We start from the raw sequence: 24602 nt of genomic DNA, 5'->3' as shown, positions 1-24602 counted from the left end.
TTATTGAACTTAACTATTGATGATCAATTATTATGGTGTAAACAAACTTTTTTTTTTATTTTATCAAAAACATAAACTAAGTTTGTTTAACTGAAGTAACATTTCATTATTCAAGTGTTGTTAAAGTAAAGTGTGATAAACCATTTTAAATTCAGGTCTTGAAATCAGCAAACACAATCATGTATCTTACATGTACCTATCTGATAAACGATTACAACGCCGAATGAGGAGCGTAATCAAATTTGTTTTCATTTTGCAAGGAGACCAAAATCGTCCCAAAAAAACCCAGACGTGAAGTAAAAGCAATATCTCAGATATTTAATTAAAAGGTCTATAAGAACCTGATTGTGCTGAATATTTCCCTGGGTGCCTGCCTGAACTTCCTGTACCATGTTCATATCTTTAATTTTGCTGTTGTTATCAGTACCTGAGTTCACATAAGAAAAATAGTAAGTTGTACCAGCAAAGGAAAATGTAGGAAGTATACTATTTAGTCTACTACTGTTTCAAACAATTAGAATGTGAAATTTGTTTAGTTATATAACCATAATAGTGCGGTGACAGAAGTGTAAAAAGTCGTCTAGATCGCGAGTTTAATCTCCCCAAATAACACACGGCTAAAAATGGTCTTAACTTAAAGACAAATATGTCTTCTTTCGTTTTTGCCCTGTCGTCAGAATTTCGTACGGTCACATGTTTCTAAAAAGTCGTTTTAATGACTAGTAGTATATTGGAGAGTTTCAACCCCCCTTTTTCAAAATGAAAAATTGTGTCTGTTTGTCTACATTTAATTGAAATAGTTTTTCCTGAAGCTATATTTATATGTCAAAATATTCTATTCAGTACTTTATTTTCTTCTAATCTATAAAATTTGCGAAGTTTGACTGTTTAAAATTGTGGTAATTTTAATTGCAAATTTGGACACAAACTTTAGTTTCTTCTTCATAGTAGTAATAAAGATTATCCCATTATATTTTAAGCATATAGTATTTCATAAAACTAATAAGTGATCAAAATTTCGGAACCAAAATATGAAAAAAAACTTAAGAAATCAATGGAAAAAGAATGAGAAAAAAACTTTAATTGCAACACGGAACTCAATCACTTGCCTTTCGTCACATTTTGTGTATTAGTCAATAATGTGCTCTCAACTGATATATGAAATTACTACCTTTTTCGCTATTATATACACACATCTTTATCAAAGTGCACTGATATATGCCACATACGTTGTTTGTATATGTTTATATTCTATGATTTTTTCTTATAAAACATTAAAAAAAAAGTGTTATTGTAAAATCTAAATAATTGACGGATAGTTTCAGTTAAATATTCCGTGATATGTTAAGTTGCTCCAATAAGTCCAAAGAAAAGACAAAAGCCGTTAAATTTCATGCAGTGCTAAAATTATATGCCCCCCCCAAAAAAAAATCGACTGATATTGTGAGTTAATTTACCAGTATAGGGAAGTCGATTTTTGTATCTGCATTGGATAAAAGATTGGATGAGGTGAACATGTTAATTTGAAGAACTCCGTGAAGGCAGATTACCATCGTTCGTGCTACAAAAGTTACACTAATAAACATATGTGTTCCCCTTTTTAGAGCAAAGAAGCTTCTTATCTCTGATATTCAATGACGAAATACAATTATCTGTTGTCCCTTAGTTTCGGGTATTTGTAGGCGTTCTAGAATGCAGTCGTTCAACTGGAGCGCTTTTATTTTGTTGGAACAAAACATTTTCAAAAGATCAAAAACTACTCAAGTTTGAATTAGATGAGCGTATTAAGAATGTTTTATCCGTGTCAGACAAAGTTAAAGTTGAAATAGTTTCCCGTCCATCTTTTAAACTTCGAGCACTCTGTCATTTTGTTTGCATTGCAAATAATTTGCTAAAAAAGAAAAAATAAAATAAAATCCAAACCCGTGGAAGCAGATATCTCAGATCACGATACTGCTTTTACTAATTTTATTTTGGCTATTGATAATGATTTAATGGTCATTCCTTATGACACTGTTACTTGATAAATATCATAGATCTTTCCTTCCGGCTGATTCTAATATAAAATATTCTACTTATAAAATGCAGTCGAAACTCATTGATTTCTATAGAAATACAGCTGTCAAACAACTTCAACAAGTTCAAGGCAAATATAACATAATATTCAGTAGCAAAATAACTGTTTGAGATGCCATATCAGCTGCTAGTCAATTGAAAACTGACCTCAAAAGCGCAATGTCAACTGTAACAGATACAAATAACGGACAGATATTTCATTCCGCTGCAAGTATATTTAGAAAAGACATCGAAACTCTACAGAAGAATACCCAACTTCCGATGAATTGTTTCTTCCTTCTTCCATTCAGTCAATGCCTTCGTATTTATTGCAATTCATTTTATGGTTACTCGATAAAACTGCATACAGCCAAGACTTTTCTCATGAAATGGCACCAGAGAAATTGCATAAATGCTAATCAATTGTTGAGTCAATCGTTTGTGTGGCCATTTTCTTTTTACTCCTTTTCATTTAGAATTGGCTTCACAAATGTACCATGAGTTTAGTTCAAAACACCCTGTTCAAACTTTGAATGCCAATGGATTTTATGCTTCTTAAAGTGAAGTGCGACGTTATCTAATGTGTTGCCAACCATGAAATTGAGCGAATTCAAGATAGTGTGTATGTCTCGTATAATATTTCCCCAGCATCTTTAATTTGCAGACAAGCATATGGTTGTCATAACACCTTCCTAAACCCCCCTTTTAGATATCTTTTAAATCTTGGATGAATTGATAGGAATGGTTTGAAGCTAGTGTTTTTTTTGGAACAAATGTCTTCTGACTTCCTACAATACCTTTTCTGCACTTGTAGAGAAAAACTCAAAATAACGTGTTTGCTTTGAGCAGAACCTTTCAAGTGCAGAGCTGTGATCATGAGTAAAATGTATAGAAATATTAAAAAAAGTCTTGTGACGACTGATGACTATGAAGAAGATGGATATAAAGGTTGATTTGGTAGCTTGTTGCACTGGTACACACGGTCCCAACCCCCAGGTTAGGGGAGTGTTGGCGCGCCCGTAAAAATTTAAACCCCGCCACATTCTGTATGTGTCTGTTTCAAGTTACGAGACGGTAATGCAGTGTTTGTCGTTTGTTTCTTATTTATTTTGAACATCAATCAGGCCGTTAGAATTTTCGTTTGTTTTACATTATTCATTTCGGGAATTGAAGACTATGCAGTATAACTTTTACTCATTTTTGAAGCCCGTACGGGACCTATAATTGTTAATTTATGTCTCATTTGAAGAGTTGTCTCATTTGCAATCATATCATATCTTCTTTTTCTCAGATGGAATACTTTTGAAGTTTGTGGTACGTTGCAAGGGCAAAAAAGGGGGATATAGGTACAAAAACTATAATGTAATAGATATTAACCAGAGTAAAATACATGTAACAACAGATAATACTATGGAAGCAGTAATAATTGTGAAAAAAAACTAAAAGCAATGAGTAGTCTATAAAAAGCCTTAAGTATCCGCAAATTCAATTTGAAGTCATATTTGACTGTAGAGTTCTCTTGCTTTGGTTTCATACCTCACCCAATATGATAGTTTAAAAAATAATTTTAAAGTATTGTCTTGCATGATACTTAATTTTTTTACCTGAAATCGATTTTTTTCATAAGGTTAAGGTGCTCAAAACATTTTATAGGTTGAAAACTTGATTTTTAAAGTTTTGTTTATTAAACCTCGTTTTAGTATTTTTTCTGATAAAAAAATCTAAATGATTTAGGTTTATGTATAATAATAAACATTACTAAAGCCAAAACAGTATCATTTGTATTTAGGTACAGTTTAGAAATAGAAAAAAAGGTCAAAATTGAAACCCTCCTAAATTTTCACAGATTTTTACATATGACCTTTGACCTCAATTTGTAAAATATGTGACCATATCAGGTCCTGACGACAGGCATATTATTATAGATCACGATTTCCTCTTTCCAACGATATATTATATAGGTGTGTGTTCGGTGGGGAGATTAAATTCGAAAAAATCTGCCTTCAGTCACCGCACTATAAACGCTGTATCTGTTATAACAAAGCTAAATTGTACATGTACTTTAAACGGGTTCAACGTTACACAATGATTAATCAGTTTTTTGAAATATTCCTTTGGTGTCTGTATTATCTCTTTGACTGAATTCGCATGAAAGTTGTTGCATGCATAGTAGAATAAGTTTTCCCTGTTGAAGCCCCCAGTGTTGTTCCGTTTGTAGTTCATGTGATTTCTTTAGTTTTTGTTTGTTACCTTTGTTTCGCTCTTTTTAATCGATTTAAACATTTAACATCGGTGTGCTTCTGTCACTTAAATTGATGTCATTTTTTAAGTATAATGTAATGTATGGGATCACTTTTCAGTCTCCTCAATAATAATTTCATATAAAAAAATCCCTCAATTACAAAACATGTTGTCTCCCGTCCAGTTAGGTAATATAGAGATGGTGTACTAATAAAACTTCATAACATTTGTAAAAGTTGCATTCTATGCTGTTTTGTCTTGAGTTCACCACAAAACAAATTTAGAGATCAAACAAATAAAATAAAATAAATAAAAATATTTATAAATAACAGACCTTTGTTTCGAAAGTTATACACAGAGATTAATATCCCTGCAGTTACAAGAATGATGGCAACAACCGTTACGATCATGTGGTTCTTCTCAGACGACCAGCTATTGTTTCTAAAAGAGAGATTGTCATAATTCATAATTTTGAATCTGCTTTATGTATTAACTTAAATCGAGATTCGAAATGTGTCTCATAAAGAAAAGAAATCGGATAATCTTCAGGTTGAAATTTTTACAAATGACCTTCACAGATTGTCTTAAACATGTCAACGGAAATCTAGTCGAAATAGCGGTTGAAACTGGTGTTTTATGCCCCACCTACGATAGTAGAGGAGCATTATGTTTTCTGTGTGTTCTTCCGTCTGTCTGTTCGTTCGTTCGTCTGTGCGTCCGTTCGTCCGTTCGTCCCGCTTCATGTTAAAGTTTTTGGTCAAGGTAGTTTTTGATGATATTGAAGGCCAATCAACTTCAAACTTTGTACACATGTGCCTTATAATATGATCTTCCTAATTTCAGAGCCAAATTAGATTTTTGACACCAATTTCACGGTCCACTGAACATAGAAATGAAAGTGCAAGCTTCAGGTTAAAGTTTTTGGTCAAAGTAGTCTTTGATGAATGCGAGTGGGGCAGCCGTGTACTTTGGAAACATTCTTGTTTTTCATCATAAAAAAAAAAACAAGTTACAAAAAAAAAAAGACGCAAAACTCCGATCATTTAGAAATAAAATAGCGGATTTAAACACTAAGCTGCAATTTTGTCTTCAATTCAATAATCAGGGGAACAGATATTGAAAATTTTCAAAAATGATAATACATTTAATGTATTATTATATTACTTGTAGGATGATATAATATCTGTAATGTTTATTTTTATTTGTTTTGGAAAGTATGTTCCTGATGGTAGATTTTGTATGGTCATTGCTAACTTCGTTCATATTTTCATTCAATGAGAGACCGTATAGAGCTTTCCATAATGTTTAAATATCTGTCAATTATTAAAGGTCATGTTATGTTCTTTGACTGCTGTCTCATTGAATTATACACCAATCTTCTTGTGTATTGAAGGTTAATCATTAGTTATATTTTACCTTGTTCTTCTTTGATGGTTTCCAATGTTGTAGAACTATATCTTAGTTCTGTAAATAAAATGTTTTGATATTTTCAAATTAGCTTATTACTATGGATATAGCTATAGATATAGCTTTGGATACAAGTTTTAACAAATAAAAAGAGAGAAAAATCTTTTTATATTCTATAACTTAAAAGAATAAACCAACGAAACAAACAAAAATGGAAAAGTTGCGTACTTATTTTTGATATATGATATTTCTTATAAAATATAATTTTGAGTGTCATATAATTTAAATCAGCATGGATCAATGGCTTAGTAATGAATATGCAATAATAAGACGTGTTAAAGACAAACAATCATAAGAAAAATAATTGCACATGTGGAGCAGGATTTGATTACCTTTCCAGAACACCCGAGATCATCCTCCCCTCCCCTCCCCCCCCCCCCCACACACACACAGTTTTGTGCAGGTCGTGTTGCTTAGTCTTTAGTTTTCTGTGTTGTGTCTTGTGTACTGTTTGTCTTTTTCTTTTTAGCCATGGCGTTGTCAGTTTATTTCCTATCTATGAGTTTGGCTGTCCCTCTGGTATTTTTCGCCCCTCTTTTATTAGGAAATAAAACAGTTAACTTAAAACTAAGAGAACACGGTTTTTGTATTAGTTGTTATTTGCTTTGAACTAGTTGTCAGGAACTGTGATGACTCATAGCGGTGATTTGTGTCTATTGATTTATGTTAGTTTTTTGTGTGCATCGTGCCGATCTATTGCGTCGAGCTTTTGCCACTAGTTCTTATAGATCGCTCCTATGTTTTGTTAAAATACCACTGTCCAATGTTGGGGGATAATTGAGCGCTCATAAAAATATTTAACAACGGTACATTATTTTTTTGATTGTTTTGAGTCAGGAGCCTGTAATTCAGCGGTTGGCGTTGGTTGCTGTCAAAATGTTATGTATTTAGAATTGAAAAGAAGAAAAAAAACTTAAGTTGGTTTTTTTTTGCGATAAGTCTGTAAACACCCATATTTAATCTGATATATTCTCGTGAAGTTAAAGTTGGCCAAAATGTTTCCGACATTAAAATTATAACGATATATACTAGTATACTTTTTTAAACATGTGCTTCGGGCAACACATTCCGCCATGAATGTTACTTAAAAGTAAAAAATAATTGATTGTATATGATCTTCCAACAATTAATCTCTGAAAGTTTCAAAATATTTCGCCTTTTTTTAAAAGCAGAGGATAATTTAAAATTGACCAATCAAAAATGAAAAAAATGTCCTCTAATTTCCATGCGCTTCAAACTATCAAAACCTCCCATTTGATATTCTTCAAATTTAGCTTTAAATTGGCAATTTGGTTACAGAGGTGTAAATGAAAACAACTTATGTCTAATGACGGGTGGATGATGAATGCAAAATGAAGAAACTAAATAACATGCCTCCAATTATTTAAAAAAATAAAGATACATGCATACAAAAATAATACCTGAAGACTTATGTACAAGACTCAATCGGACACTTTTCCGAATTGTCTTTCCTGTATAAACTGCAGTACATGTGTTTATAGAATTTTGATCTTCTTCATTTGGAGTGAATTCATAGGCAGTCAAATTTCCCTGGTCTTGACTTTTTATTATGCCATTAGATGACCACGAAATGTTACTAGAGGGCTGATGTACAGAAATACATTTCAAAGTTAAACATAGTCCACTAACAGCAACAATAGTATTTGATTCAGTGACATTCATTATCTGTATTTCATCTTTCGGCGCTTGTATTAGATAGAAAGAAAAGTAAGTAATAATTGGAAATGAATAACACGACTGCAAGAAAATGTAAAAATCCTGCAATATACTGTTGGTTATACATATACTTTAACGACAATTTACATTTAGTCATCGCTGAATTGTTATTAAAAAAAAATAATGGTTGTTTTTTTGTATTTTATTTGAAAGACTGCATGCATGGGGAAATCGGTGAAAATCAGCAATTACAGTGTCATACTTGTGAAGAAGAGTGGTGGATTGAACAATTAATCAAAACCGAAACAACACCAATTTCAATGGGTTTTTTTCTAATGAATTCATACACCTCGAAATGTCACCCTTTGAACCCCATGAAAGAAGGCACTGCTCACAACTCTTTCAATTTGGATTCGTTTTGCTGTCTTTAGTTGTCTGTATATTAGTAATATTCAAACTTTTTCAAAGTTTCCAAAAGGAATAGCAAAATGATGTTAAATTCGTTATATAACAAACAACATAACAACAATTCAAACATGAGCAGGAGCATCCAAATTGTATTTTGTAATGTAAGAAAGAGAACATCACTCATAGAAGCAAAACAACAGCCATGCTTACAATGTACCGATAAACTCATCATATATACCAGGACTAAACTTATGTACACATGACACGCGTTTCGTCTACAAAAGACTCACAAGGACCCTTAAACCATAGATGTTAAAAAGGCAAAAATGGTAAAGAGCATTGATTGGGGAAATCATATTCCGAAGGCTTTTGCCATATTCAGGTGAGCTATTTAGGAATATGACAGTTGTTATTCAATCGTTTTATGTGTGTGAGTTTTTTATTTTGCCTTTTGACTTTCCGTTTTGAATTTTCCTCGGAGTTCAGTATGTTTGTGATTTTACTTTTTGTCTATAATAAGATCTGAGTTGTTGCGCTTTGTCCGACGAATAAGAACAAATTGAAAAATAAAAACATACAATTTCTTCACCTTAACCCGCTTCAAATATCTTAACAAAACTTAAAAAGACAGCTAGAAAGTTTTACAAAACTTATTAAGACGAATAACTTGCTTCACAGCTTTGGAATACTTTCTAAATCTTTAACAAACGCAAGCACATCGTTAAAAAAAAGCTAATTTCAAAACTTGTTTCTATTTTAAGCTTTGTCATTTTTTTCTTTTTCAACAAGTTCCATGGTATTGTCTTCGTCAATATAAAAAAGGAGAGGTGATATGATTGTCAGTGAGACAACTTTACCCAACTTTTGCAAATTAAGTGAATGAAAGGAAGTATTTTAAACATATAGGACACGGAAGGTAATACATGATACATGGTATATATCATAAAGAGGAACAGCGTCTTTTACTTTTTGGAACAGACTGAGTACTGGATTTTCAAATTTATCCAATTATACACAAAATGAAGCCATAAATTCAAATCATACTTACTTGACAGACGGACTGATATCTCAGTCTCAAGTGGATTTTTGTTTATAGTTGATAAGCATTTATATATCTTTTCGTCAGCTTTAGTGATTTGTTGTAAAAGAAGATTGTTTTCACCAATCGTGTGATTACCAACAACTTTGATATGTTTTATATGTGGGTTTACATTTCTGTTATTAGCAATTACTTCGTGTGGGTTCATACTTGACATTGTATATCTTATCCATGCAACACTTCCTGATATACTTTTGAATGGACATTCAAGAACAGTTGTGGAGTTTTTTTTCACATATTCAATTACACTGTTTCGTTTATAATTCCATCTGAAATTAGTGCAAATAGACAAAACATAGCATAAAAAGTGTATAGGCTCGTTATATGTCAATCAAAGATTTTATTTTTACATCTAAACAATCAACATTTGTTTTTCGATTCGAAATAAAGGAAAGAATAGTAAGAAAAACAGGACATAGTTGAAAATATAGATTGATTATTTACATACTCATAAAATCAGCAAAAATATTCAATTTCGAATGCAACAAAGACCTTTTACACTCATATCAATTTTACGATATTTATAACCAAAAAACACGATAATCTGTTCGCGCTTGTTGTTTTATATGCTTACGCATTAGCGAAAGTAAGCATTATAACTCATGTTCACATATTGATTCTGACGTCGCTGATCATTTACATTTCAGACTTTGCGACTTCTCTGATACGTTCTGTTCGGGTATAATAGTCATAACACGATAGTTGCAGAGTGAGTGAACATGGTGTTATGTGAATATGTGAATGTAACGATAAAATTATCTAAAGAAAGAAGGATAATTAAGATACTTTCAAGACATGATGAAGACTTTTACTCTTGATGTGAGTTCAAATTAAGAAAAAGATATATGATGTGAAAACTGGTTAAAAAAAATGCATAATTCTGTTTGTAATGAAATAAAATAAAAATAAGAATATCTATGAAATACATTAAAATTACTTACCAATCTGCATTAGAATGAGAAGTATCTTTCCTAAGAAAAAACTATGACCTGAAGATAAAAGAAAACATGTTCACCATATGCTTTATGGTCAGTTAAACAGTTGCCGATTTCAAAATTGAGATTTTTAATCAATTATAATAAAAGAGGGACGAAAGATACCAAAGGGACAGTCAAACTCGTAAATCTAAAACAAACTGACAACGCCATGGCTAAAAATGAAAAAAGACAAACAGAAAAACAATGGTACACATGACACAACATAGAAAACTAAAGAATAAACAACACGAACCCCACCAAAAACTAGGGGTGATTAATAAACTATTTATTGGCATTTTCAACATTGGTCAAAACAGACTTATGATATAACCACCAGTTTCGGGATCACCTCCCTCGGTAAATCTAGTAGATATTTAGTCACCCGTAAGCGGTTCGAGTCCCGTTGGAGACAACATAATTTGTCATTTGAATCGTGCTCTCCTTCCAAGTTAAATTTGGCGCTTAACTAAAACAAAATATGGTAGTAACTTAGACAGGATTTTAGCTAGGGTATGTGTTGTTTGGGTCATATAGTACAACTCTGGGGTGTTTGAAGTGAAACGGGATTGATTCCTTCGGTACATGTAGTAGATACTTAGTGACCCATAAGTGATTGCGCTTGGGAAGTCCACCTATAGCTCAGTCTGTTAGAGTGTTATTTTGTAAAATAAAGATAACAATAAAGAGAGTGCTGCCTTGTAGCACCGATGTCCTGGGTTCGAGTACCGGATGAAATAAAGTGATTTTCTGATAAGAACCATGCACTAAGGTTACACACATAATGTTCACTCTAATGTTCGATTGAACTAAAACTAAGGTTCGAGGTGTTAAATGTGTATTGGTATTCATCTTATTGTTTCAATGTTCGTATATCAACAAACAGGAGTGAGGGTATAACCGTATTTGAGGTGCAAATTGGTATAATCTATTATAGTGATACATAAAGCTCCTTTTACATCAAAACAAGTCTATATTAAAGTATTCGTGTACATCTAATTCAAGGATTTGTAGATTCAAATTGTCCTTTACTGATATAATATATGACTTACCTCTGTTCAGGAAAAACATACTCCGTTTATTTGCTACGGCATTTCGTTTGCACTAAATTAGTGAAAGTGGGATGCAATAAAATAAATGACGGAAACGGACACATTATTGAAGTCGTAGAGCTGTAATATAGAACGGACATCCATTTAAAAAAAATATTACCAAATAAGGATATAATTTGCAGGATATAGGGTTGCCCTATATCCTATTTGACTTTTCGAAATATAGGAAATTAGAAGAATCATTAACAAGCAAATTCTAAAAGACCACCAGTCGCCCAAATTTCAACACGCGCATGCTCAACTACTTCCAGTGTAACTTATAGACGGAAAGTATATTATATACATTGGGCTGTTTTCTGCTCTTTAATCGAGCTGTTGTCTCTTTGACATGTTCTTCATTTCCATTTTCAATTTTATATGATCAATTTAAGAAATCTGCATGTGCCTCTTCCTTTAAAACCTGTAAACAAACCAACAATAAACTAAATAAACAAAAGAAAATAACATGGAAATATTACATTCACACTTACAGTAGATTTCAGGTTATTCTGATTGGGCTAAAACGCTTCGAACGTAAAAATTACTTACCGCGTTTATTCAAAATTATGTTTTCCTAACGCATAATTTTTGGTATTGCCTTAATCCAATAATTATTTCCCCCTTGTTCCTCACATATCTGGTACCGTCTGCAAAATTGCTTCTGATAGGTTATCTCACCATTGGAAGTCGGCCATTGTTTTTACCGGGGAAGTGTTGCCTGGGAGTACGATGACGTATGTAAATAATTTCTTTTCGAAACTCTCGGGAGTCGTCTCGGTTAAGACGATAAAAGAAAAGACGTTTATAAATAGCAGACGAACTTCTGTTTACTATAAAGCAGACTTAGATTGAAGACTTGAAGATTGATTTATATACAATGGGAAGGAAGAAAGTCAGAACGACGATCAAGAGTGTTGAGGTATAACAACCTGTGTATAAACCAAGAATGATGTTTTCTGAAACTCATGTGAATCACTGACAGTGCCTTTGGGGAATATCATCTGTTTTCAGTTGTCAACTTGTGTTATTGTGTTAAACTTTATAAAGTTGTCCCTTTTAATATATCAAAGTAAGATATACTGTACAGTGATTACCCATACAATTCAGAAAACACCATTCACAGCTTTTCCCTGCATATATAAAACTTTTCTTCCCTGTCTACTGCAGTTTTGAACATGGAAGGAAAAAAACATGACTCTTTGCACATGATTCAAGACATTAAAGAATACAGAATAATGGGGAAAACATAGAAATTTTATAGAAATTGCATAAAGTTCTAATCACTGATAGATCCTACTTCTAAATTATTGAAATTATCATTTTGCTTTTAATAAGATGCACCAATTATCACCTCTACAACATACTTCAATAGATTAACAGGAAGTGTGAAAAATACCAAATAAACTAAATCAACAACACTGCAGGGTCCATTTTTCCTGAGAAATAAATAGTGCTTGATTTGGCCTACAATTTTATACAAGACTGCTAGATACCTGTAAGTGCAATAATATGGGTAAAAGAAATTGAGGAAATTGTTCGCACAGAGACATGCCTTTATTTTACAATAAAATAACATATATTAGAACCAATTCATTTGTGAGTTGGATATTAGTTGCAAAAATTTTCTGTCCAACTTTTCATCCTTGATATTAAAGTCTTTGACCATTATTTAACTTAGAGCAGAAGTCCATAACAAGTAAAATATATAGCACTCTGACACTTTCTATCCTTGGAAAAATTGTTCTATTGCTTGTTCTTCTAGTAATTTCAATTATAATTAAAGTTTTTATTAAAATGAGCATATTTTGAAAGTTTCATTTATTTTTCCATAAAAAAAAGGATATGGGCATTATAAGCTATACATACTAATAACATGATGTCCTTTTATAGAAAATTAGTCTGGAGACATACATTTAAAAAAAAAACACAAATCTAAAAATATATATACAACATTTGAATTTATCTTTTATAATACAAGGCATGGACGTTTTTACCTAGGATAATAAACTACAAGGAAATTATTAGGAAAAATTAGGGGGGAGATGAATTCCATTAGTATTTATAATGCACAACTCTAATTACAAACCATAGTATTGAATATTCATTGTTTACATGTAAATGTTTTTTTTTTCAAAATTAAAGGACATGAATGCTTGAAGAATATTAATGACATTGATAAAATTTTCTAGGAAAATTGGCCAAGGGACATCCATTTCAAGAAAATTATAAATCCACAACTCTTATTCAATATCAAAACATAACATTACAATTGCAATTGTGTATATGTACTAAATGATTTAAATCGTTATTATTTTTTTCCTATACAAAAAAGGAGATAGATGCTTTCACCTAGAAATTTAATGATGGACTTTAATTCATAGAAAAATGAGTGAGGGAAAATAAATTACTTACATCAAACTAAAAATACAAGTTAATTTTGTAAAAATGGATTTTTAATGCCAGAAATATGTGTCAACCCAGGTTTCATTTTTAGAAATAAAAACTCACACCCTCCTAAAGTTCATAAACAGTTACCCAAGTGTGTCTTGACTAAATATTTCATCCATTGAGCACACCCAATTAAATTTTTATAAACAGAATTAATTCCAAGAATTGTATACAAAGGGAGGTAATCCCTATAAGAAATAGATTTATCTCCCATTAATTTGTCAAATTGTTGGTTACAATATTGACATTTTTCAATGCAAAATTTTCTAATGCATGCAACAATTATAAATAGTGTTTAGTAAAGCATCCCCAGAACAATAACAAACAAATAAATCTATGCTACAAAATTTATTAAAACTGTTTTTTTGAATACTAGAAATATAATGGAATGGAAAATTATGTCGGATTTACATGCATTGTCACAACGTCAGCTCTGATGACATCAAGAGTAATAACAACATATATAATATTAAAATATATACACAAAAAAAGAGTATATCCACATCAAATACAAGGTAGTTTAAAAATTATACTACACATTTCATATACATTTGTGGTAAAGGATACATGTTTTTAAGCCAGCAATCTGACACCAAGGATGAAAAATTTAGAAATTATGATCTGCTTAAAATAAATTGTTTATAATAGTTTAGAAAACATAAACTGTACACTTACAGTTAAAAAAAAATCATATAACAGAAATTGTCCAAATTAAAAATTATATTTGCCATTGATTTTTGCAGGTTTCACACCTCCTTGAAAAATTCTTAAATTTGTTCACCATGGAAAAGAAGATTGGAAAACCATGGTGTTTAAGTGATCCTTGGTCACGCATGGTGAAGGCAACAGGTAGTGTAAATATTTATGGTAAAGACCCTGGCAAATCTGAATTCTTGACTTACATTAAAACGGCTTGTCTGAAAATTTTACTTAAAAGTCACTACTGTTCTTTATGAGTTATAGTTATAAAACTTGAAATCCCCCTATTCTTAATTTGTAAAATCCCATAACTCAGAACGGTTTAAAGATCTTGAATTTTTAAATTAAAAAAAAAGAGCCTGTTTCAATTTATAGATACAATTTTCCAAAGTTTCATGAAAATAAGGTTTGAAACTATCTCAGGAAACGTCAAAAAAACAGAAAAACATTTCAGTCATTACATTCAATCAAAATTATTTACACATGCATAGCTTCAAGATTAAAAAAGTTCAATAAAACAATATGCATAAATTATTGGAAAATAATGGTCTATCTTCTTTACTAAGGACACCGACAGCTTCACACAAAACCAGTACTTTACAAATAAAAATGTCCTAGAAAATGTGTTCTTTAAATACAATTATAAAATCTCCTGAAAAGATTAATACTCTCAATATCTCGTACTTGTTTGATTATTAAAGTGTTCACATTTAACACAAAACAAATGAATGTTGATATTTCTGAATAATTTCTCTCTATTTTCAGGAATAAGCCTCAGTACTTTAAAGAGGAAGATCGAGGCTTTGAATCCAGTGCAGGATGTTGTAAAGGCAGTCCACAAGTCTTCAATACAGAAGCCTGATCCAAAGCCTTGGATCTTGGACGACTTTAACCAAAACGTAGTCAAAAGGACCATCCATGATATGTACCAGAAGAAACAGGTGGTGTCCATGCCCCGTCTTCATGAAGTCCTGAAAGAGAAAGACATTACTGCATCATTGTCAACAGTAGTGAGAACAGTGAAGTCACTGGGTTTTCGGTGAATATTTATCAAACTTAACATTTTTAAGTAACAACAACCTTGGATTCCTTAAAATTTGAATGCTCCAACTTTTAAAAAAACCCAAGAAATCTTATTTCATTTAAAATTAATTTATATTTTTGGGACAACAAAAAGAAATTCATATATGTAAATATGGTAAATATACGGTCTAACAGCCCATACCTGATTCAAAACACAAGACATCTGCCCAACGTTAACTATTTTGTCTAACACTGTTATCATCAACCAAATGTAGAATCTGTAATTAGAAGTATTATTATAAGTCAGTATGTAGTGTATTTGAAAATTACATTTTTTTTGCAGTGAAAATTAGTTATAGAGAAAAAAATCATTCCTGAGGACAATGCAATAAATGCCAATGATTGAATCAATAACAAAACCATACAACACAATAATGATCTAAGTAGAGACACATTAATTAATAAACACAAATGTTTCATGAAATAAGCTGTAGACATTAGGCAGATATGTATCTACATGTATTAACAACCAAGCAATAAAGGCTATTAATTTTGTAACATTGTTTTTCCGATACAAAATGTTCAAGCGTTTCATTAACCTTTTTTTTAAGGAATGCAGACATGATTTTTAAATTAGTATGTCTTTTTTTCAGGTTTTCCAAGAAAGGATCGGGCCGCCGTCATGTCATTGAAAGGGATGATGTTGTCGCTCTTCGTCACCATTATCTGCGACACATACGTAAGTACAGGCAGCAAGAGCGTCATATTGTGTATTTAGATGAGACTTGGTTGAATTCCAATCATGTAGTCAAAGGTGATTGGCTGGATGAACCTAGCACATCCATTTCAGTCTTTGAGCCACACTGTGAGGGCAGCGGGCGTTCTTTACCATCTGGTAAAGGCACTCGTTTGATAATCCTAGATGCTGGATCTTCTCAAGAAGGCCTCATCCCTGGTGTTGGCCTGATCTTTGAGTCGAAAACCAGCAGCTCGGATTATAATGATGAAATGAATAGTGAACACTTCACAGAATGGTTCAGAGACACACTCATCCCTAGACTATCTCCCCAGTCTGTAGTTGTAATGGACAATGCTCCATATCACAGCCACTTAGATCCTGAGTCGAGGGCACCTTCTACAGGTGCTAATAAACCAGGTATCTCGGCATGGTTGGATAAGAACAATGTTGATTATGACCCCAAAATGAAAAAGACTGGGCTGCTTGATTTGGTAAATCAGCACAAGCCTCAGATAGACGAACTTGCAAAAGCTCATGGCCATGTGGTTTTACGATTACCCCCTTACCATTGTGAGCTCAATCCCATTGAAATGGTTTGGTCTGACTTGAAAGGCTTCGTAGCTAGAAAAAATTCTACCTACAAAATTAAAGATTGTAAGAAGCTTTTTGAGGAGGCCAAGTCCCATTTCAGTGCGGAGCGCTGGCCTAAATTTGAGACTCATGTGGTCAGGGAGTATGACGAAAAACTCTGGCAGATCGATGGTCTCAGAGACAAGGCTCTTTCTCCAGTTATTATACACATGACGGACGATGAGAAGGATGACAGTCAGGCGACTATTGCATATTGTCAGGAGGGGGTACCGATGACGAGGAAATTGACATGGACATTGTTGACGGTTATGTCTCTGGTACCAGCAATCAGACTGATGTGATTTTGTGTAAAATTTGTCATGACACTGATCCGCCAGGACGTGTTCCCAAGCGAGACCGGGGAACACACATTGATTGGTTTCAGTGTGACACCTGTGATCAGTGGTTGCATTACAAATGTTGCACAAAACCTGCCCTGGCGCAGATAATGTGTCCTCGGTGCTATTCTCTTCTTCACCACCGAAAGCTCAGTGAAACACTGGTCTCACCACTGGATGATATGGAGCAATAATGCCTTTCTTTAATGTTGGTCAAATGCAGTGCATTTTTCTAACAGTTTCCGGACTTCTGAAGAATGGACAATGTTATAGAATCGAAGCATATCTGTGATAAAAGCATATCTGTGATAAAGACTATATTGTGATAAAAATAAAGCATATACCGTATATCTGTGTTAAATTATATAGTGCTAAATATCTGTGATTTGTTGGGTTTTAATGTGCAATATCATTGTAAATATTATCATGTAAAAAATTTATCATGTCAAAAATTATCTCGAAAATTCTTGGACTGTTGTTGACATTATTTATATATGCATATTATTTAATGTTACACGTTGATTAATTTTAATTTGAATTTATCAAATTTTCTCAATTTCAAATAGTTTCATGTATTGCAAGTTATTTCATATCAAAATGTTTCAATATATCTAATCAAAATCTCATGTGTATTTAATTATTTTAAACAGACTATATTTGTAATATGTACAAATACATGGTTGTATAAATCTCAATTTGAAATGGAGATTAGAGACATATGAACACAAACTATTTTAGTTTTCACTTCTTATGCAGAGAAATTACATTGTTAAGCAGTGTAAAATATCTACACGTTATGGATTATTTAGATTAGAGAGAGAAAAAAAAATGTTCTCATTCCATATAATTAGTTCACTACTGACAAAGAAGTACAAATGTAGGAGGGGATGTTTAGGTTGCACTCTGTTTATCTGTTTGTCAATCTTTCAGTCCAACAAATCAGTTTTCAACATTTGAATGCCCAATATATGGTGATCTATGGTCATTATGTTTTTAGTCTGTGCATTTGTTTGTCTGTCTGGCTTTATATTGGAGCTTTGGTCAAGGTAGTTTACAAAATTAAGTACACAAATAAGTTTTTAACACTTCTTTCTGCATGTTTGTGGTATATAGTTTTATCACAACACGTTACGAAGTATGCTTGAATTTTGTTATGGTCTCACTCTGATGATTTGTGGTTCTTGTACTAAGAAAATCCACTTAAAAAAAATCATCATGCTTGAATATATTGGCTTCATGTTTCTGTGTTTGTTTAAACATTGCACTAGCTATAAATATATATAGTACATATAGAAATGTCCATCATGACAAGTCTGAATTTTGGTTCCAATACAACGAATTTATATCCAGTGGGATATAAGTGGGGGACTATTAAATGTATGTGTGTTACAATGCAAATATGCACATTATAGATATTATCATATACATGTAGAAAGATGTGATATGAGTGCCAATGAGACATCTCTCCATCTAAGTAATATTTTATTAAAGTTAACCATTACAGGTCAAGGTACACCCTTTAACACAGAGCTTTGGCTTTCATTGAACAGCAAGTTGTAAGGGCCCCAAAAATTACAAGTGTACATGTTGTAAAACATTTTAAACAGGAAAACCAATGGTCTAATTTGTGTAAAAACAAAAAAAAAGAGAAACACTCAAAAACCACTTACATAGACATCAACCACTGAACCTCTGATTGCTTGTTAATAGATATAGGAAGATGTGGTGTGAGTGCCAATGAGACAACTCTCCATCCAAATAACAATTTAAAAAGTAAACCATTATAGGTTAAGGTACGGTCTTCAACACGGAGCCTTGGCTCACACCGAACAACAAGCTATAAAGGGCCCCAAAATTACTAGTGTAAAATCATTCAAACGGGAAAACCAACGCTCTTATCTATATAAACAAAACGAGAAACACGTATTTATTACATAAACAAACGACAACTACTGTATATCAGATTCCTGACTTAAGACAGGTGCAAACATTTGCAGCGGGATTAAATGTTTTAATGGATCCAAACCTTCTCCCTTTTTCTGAAACAATAGCATAACATCACAACGTAGATAACACACGATAAAATATCAATTGGCAGACTTAACTTAATAAAAAAAAAGTATGATTACACAATAAACGAAATACGAATGTTAAATATTACAAAAAAAATCTGAAAAAGAAGCCAGACAAATAAAAGTTTATACTTGGGAATCAGACTGACTATAACTGTGCTTGTTCCAAAATGGCATGAAAAGTGTTAATGTATGCACTAACATTATGGTACATGTAGGTGTGGTTAGCTAAAAGATGTTTATTATTTTTTTTTACCTAAGCATAATACATGTAACTGTAGTATTATAAAATTTAATAAAAGTTGTAATGAATTTTAAATGCTTCAAATTAGCATGAGTATAAGCTTCTACGTACAGTCTTCAACATAGAATAACACTCTTTAATTCATGACAACTTGATAAAATATTTACTTTCCCCACGTAATCCGATGTATCCCCTTAGGCAACAACCATTTGATTTTTTTGGGGGGTGGGGGGTGGGGCTATCATATGGATTTTTTTGTTTTAGTTTTTGGAAAAAACTTAATTTGTTTTTGACACTGAAAAAAGAAATAAGGTTTTCTTTTACTCTCAGCTGCCACTTAATGTAATGCTAAATTCATAAGAACTTGTCGCCAATGAAATAGATTGGCGAAAAAAAAGTTTGTGCGGGGATAAAAAGCCAAAGCCTCCACCCCAAGAAATCAAATGGTTGCTGCCTTATCTAATACAAATTGTCCCATTAAAAATGTTGAAGGAAATTGCATAGTAAACAAATTTGTTTGATTGCTGCACACGTGAAGTGAGTGATACGCGACACATTAACCCAACATCAAGGATCAGGAACATCGAATAATCAACAGATAAGCGATCACCAAAGGCGTTAATAAGGCCACACAAACATGTTATTTACAGAAAAAGGTTGCATATCTTTATGAGTATTATGGATTTTCTTAACTACTGTACACAAACCTACCATTCATCATGTTCATCATAGATGTTGAAACCATGTCGGTGAAAACACGTGTATGAAATTGATTCCGTTCCATTCATTACATCATATTTAGAGCATACATTATAATTGCTAATCTTGGCATTGGATATGTTGTCAATAATATCATTCTGTACAATATGTAGCGTAAAAATACCGGGTACAAGATCAAATTTTCATAGATTTAATCCTCAATTCCATATTTTCTACTGTCTCATTTTGTTTACATCATTAGCGCGCGAAAAATAACGAAACATTGGCCGAACGTTTCCGGAAACTCCGGAATTTCCCAAAGATTGATAAACAACAAACGATCCTCATAGAAACAAAGATGGCGACTAATCAATGCAAACTTGTCATAGGGAAAGTCAAGGTCGGAATTTCAACCGTCCAATACACAAGGGCTGCCGTAAAACATTTGGAAATGTGACCACCAAAAATTATGCGTTAGGAAAACATAATTTTGAATAAACGCGGTAAGTCATTTTTACATACGAAGCGTTTTAGCCCAATCAGAATAACCTGAAATCGACTGTAATCATAAAAATGACCGGACAAGTTAAAAAGTACATTCCTACACAACTCCTTTTGCATAGGAACTATTTTTGTACCAACAATCTGTAGTACTTGAAATGCTTTTAATCTACTTTTGATATTCAGTAATATGTGTTACTTTGAAATTATTGTTACATTTAGGTACCAGTAATTCACAGTATTTGATGTGTACTTGAAATTTAAGAAGTACAGATTTTTTTTTGGTTGCATCGACCGTTACATTTTCAGCATTTTGAAAGTTCGTCCATTTAAAATCTCTTAAAGTTATGATTTTTGGAATATTGTAATCACGTATTATTTCTGTACCAAAATTTTAAGTACAAAGTGCTGTAAATATAACAATAATGTTTAAAGTATAAAAATGGGATAAAGGGCAACTATGCATAAGTAGCAGTAAAGTTAATTAAGATCGGAGTCGACGCATCTTGCAACGAGCATGATTAGAACTCACATCTTCAGGTTGACAGGGTAGTTTGCACCACTGTAGATAACTACTTTGACATTGATTTGTATTGTGTTTTATACTGCCAAAAATGCTGCGACAATAGTCACTACAATGTTAGAATAGGAATTATTGATTGTCTATGCACTTCTCTAGGTAGATATATTGACGTCTAAATATTATCTGACACGCATCTATTTGTATTCTCACAAAATAGTCAAATGAGAAATGCATTCAAGTCAATTGAAAAATCAGCATGTCGATCGATATCAAACGGGACAAAAAATTGAGTATAGATTAAAACTAATATACTTTTAAGTTACTTATCCAGATTAAAAAAAGCCATATATATTTTTACATGTGAAAACTCCTGTGAAGAAAACGTTTTCATCATGCAGATGAGAACTCTGCATATCGGTCACAGTGATACTTGATTTTTGGTAATGGTTGAGGAAAACTATTTTGAATTTACAAACTGTGAATAACGAAAAATGGATGAATTGACTGCATGCAAAATATATATCTTACATTTCAGTTAATTGTATCTTAGTCAGTATACCGGTTCTTTTTAATATATTTGATATTTTGTTTAAAAAATTGTTTATCGTTTGTTAATATATCAAAATCGACAATACAGGTATTGTTTATATACATCTAACACATGTAGCATCTAAAATCAGAAATTCATTCTGAAAAAAATATATAAAAAAAACAGTGTATAATTAATCATGTAACTGTTTCATTATTTAAGATCATATACGACATAGTAAATAGAAAACGAATGAAAATAATTAAAAAAAATACAATATTTTTTTATGCAGACTATATCTAAAAGTTGTAAATCCTTTAATCTTTCATATAGCAAGCAATATATGTTCCGGACCATATGAGTATTTGGACCCCGTACGCGTATGGTCCGGAGCTTAAATGTAAAACTTTACTCGTTTGATCCGACCATACGCGTACGATCGGACCGTATAGTTTTACTTGTACGGTCAAGTACGAGCTGACCATACATGTTTTTGGATCATATTGGATAAACTTGAACAATCATTTATCAAAATATTTTTTTGTTTGTTCTATAAATTGTTATTCGGTTGCTATTATTACATTTAAATCATGAATACAGTGCATGGCGAACATTTTAAATGAAACATTTGTTTAATAAAGTGCATGAATCTTATTTTGTACTCTCGCCCAATTGGACATTCGCTTCCTCAAAGATAGTCTTTTTTTTTACATTTGCATGTTGTGTGTTGTGTTAATATAGTTCGTGCATGTTCCTTTGTATTAGTATTTTTTTTTCTCAAGTTCCTAAATATTCTAAAAGAATGTCCCCCCACATTTGGTTGACTTCAATTTCAATTAGCATAATTCAGTTCATGTATTGCTAACATGCTAAATACAAAAGAAATACATATTGAATTGGTGTGACTTTCTTAAATAATTCAAAATTTAAGCTTCAATTATGCAATAAAACTTTTTATATTAACTAGAGATTTAAGCTATGCATGTTATGTTGATGTGTAATAAACATGCGTGTCTAATAAACTAAACCAACTTGTCTTTTTAATATAAGCCAGACCATACGCGTACGGTGAATAGGGGGGGGTCTACTACGGGGCGCCGAATGGGACTCTTGTGGTTTTATACAAAATTCAATTATGGAATGACAAAATCATTTTTGTCTAACAAAACTATGTGAAACAGATTTGTTTTATGAGAACTTTAATTTTGTGATGACAAAATTCATTTTTGTAGACAAAATTCGATTTTGTCATGACAAAATTCATTATTGTAGACAAAATTCAGTTTTGTCATGACGAAAGTCAATTTTGTCAAAAACGTATGCAAATATAAACTTTATTTGCATACAAAATTGACTTTTGTTACCTGATATGGAAATTAAAACACAAAAGTCGATTATGTGAGACAAAATTGACTTTTGTGAGACAAAATTCAAGTTTGTCAATTTTTTCTCACAAAAGTCGATTTTGTGAACACAAAATTCCATTTTGTGCGACAAAATTCATTTTTGTGACAACAAAATTCACTTTTATGAGACGAAATTGACAAAATTGAATTTTGTCTCAATTTTGTCAATTTTGTCTCACAAAAGTCAACTTTGTCTCACAAAAGTCAATTTTGTCTCACAAAAGTCAATTTTTGTAACGACAAAATTCAATTTTGTGACGACAAAATTCATTTTTGTGACGACAAAATTGGCTTTTGTGAGACAAAATTGACAAAATTGAATTTTGTCTCACAAAAGTCAATTTTGTTACTTTTGTTAGACAAAATTGAACAGAATCCAAACTTAACTAATTTGCATACAAAATTGACTTTTGTCGCCCAAATTTCAAATTAGGTAACAAAAGTAAGTCTGTGTAACAAAAATGTTTTGTCGTGACGAAAGTGACTTTTGTCCATTGAAAGATAATTTTGTATGACTGAACTCATTTTTATTGAACAAAAGTCATTTTTGTCCGTACAAAATTGAATTTCGAGTTCAAAACCACAAGAGTCCCATTCGGTGCCCCGTATCTACGGTCCGACCGTATGAATATTTTGAGTCCAAACCATACGCGTACGGTCCAAATACTCATGTGGTTTGGAACTAGTCCAAATAATTATGACGTCTGGCAATGCTATTTTTTTTTCTGGGACGCCTTCCTACGACGTAAACGGCGTCCCAGAAAAAAAAACCTTGCCAGACGTCATATATCAGTACTATTTAATTTTTCAATGGCTTTCCATACATTTATTAGTCAAACATGGAAGTCGATCCACAGAGTCAGGATGTTCATCCCCTTGGTGAGATTGTTTCTCAATCACAGCCCTTAGTTAGACAAATCCCTAATCCGAGTGGAGGATATTCTTACCAAATCTCAGATCTGGAAAGTCTGCTTCGATTCCTATGCCTAGGAGTCAACGATATGGTTTACAGGGCTAATACACAACATACAGAATTCGGTCGGGCCAACGTCAATTATTAGAAAATTCTGTCTCAAAAAATATATATACTTATACAAATGTTTGCACCTGTCCTAAGTCAGGAATCTGATGTACAGTAGCTGTCGTTTGTTTATGTTATATATACGTGTTTCTCGTTTTGTTTATATAGATTAGACCGTTGGTTTTCCCGTTTGAATGGTTTTACACTAGTAATTTTGGGGCCCTTTATAGCTTGTTGTTCGGTGTGAGCCAAGGCTCCGTGTTGAAGACCGTACTTTAACCTATAATGGTTTACTTTTTAAATTGTTACTTGGATGGAGAGTTGTCTCATTGGCACTCACACCACATCTTCCTATATCTATTATGATCTACCTTAAGACCAAATAATAACTGACAATTTTAGATTATCCAGGCACACTGGAGGGAAAAGTAAAATATTTACTTGAAACCGGTTGCATTTGCCAGTGTATGTTATGAAAATAGAGAAGTTCGCTTTACATCATATGAATTGCTATTTTGAAAGAACAAGAGGCTCTCAAGAGCATGAATCGCTCACCTTATTTTTTTTGGTTAAATCTCTCATCAATGATTATTTTGGCTTTTCAATTTATTTAAATGTTCTTTGAATCGTCCTATTTTCTTCAAAAGCAAAAAAAAAATCATGTTCTCCTATGTTCTATTTTAGCCATAGGAGCTATCTTTCTGACATACAAGGAAAT

At 32.2% G+C, this 24602-nt stretch overlaps 1 protein-coding gene across 1 annotated transcript in view; it reads right to left on the bottom strand.

Annotated features, from left to right (window-relative positions):
* Positions 1-5701: 5701 nt before the first annotated feature.
* The window catches only part of LOC134684324 (uncharacterized), a 30086-nt gene continuing 11185 nt past the window's right edge, over positions 5702-24602 (bottom strand). The window contains exons 3-4 of the mRNA XM_063543612.1: positions 7185-7469; positions 5702-5760 (exon numbers count right to left, since the gene is read on the bottom strand). Coding sequence (XP_063399682.1) covers positions 5702-5760; positions 7185-7469 — 344 coding nt within the window. The remainder of the gene's footprint in view (positions 5761-7184; positions 7470-24602) is intronic.

This window comes from Mytilus trossulus, chromosome 9, assembly GCF_036588685.1.
Source record: "Mytilus trossulus isolate FHL-02 chromosome 9, PNRI_Mtr1.1.1.hap1, whole genome shotgun sequence".
NCBI classification, from domain to species: domain Eukaryota; kingdom Metazoa; phylum Mollusca; class Bivalvia; order Mytilida; family Mytilidae; genus Mytilus; species Mytilus trossulus.
Note: the sequence above shows the minus strand (reverse complement) of the source record. Positions and strands in the feature narration are given on the sequence as shown.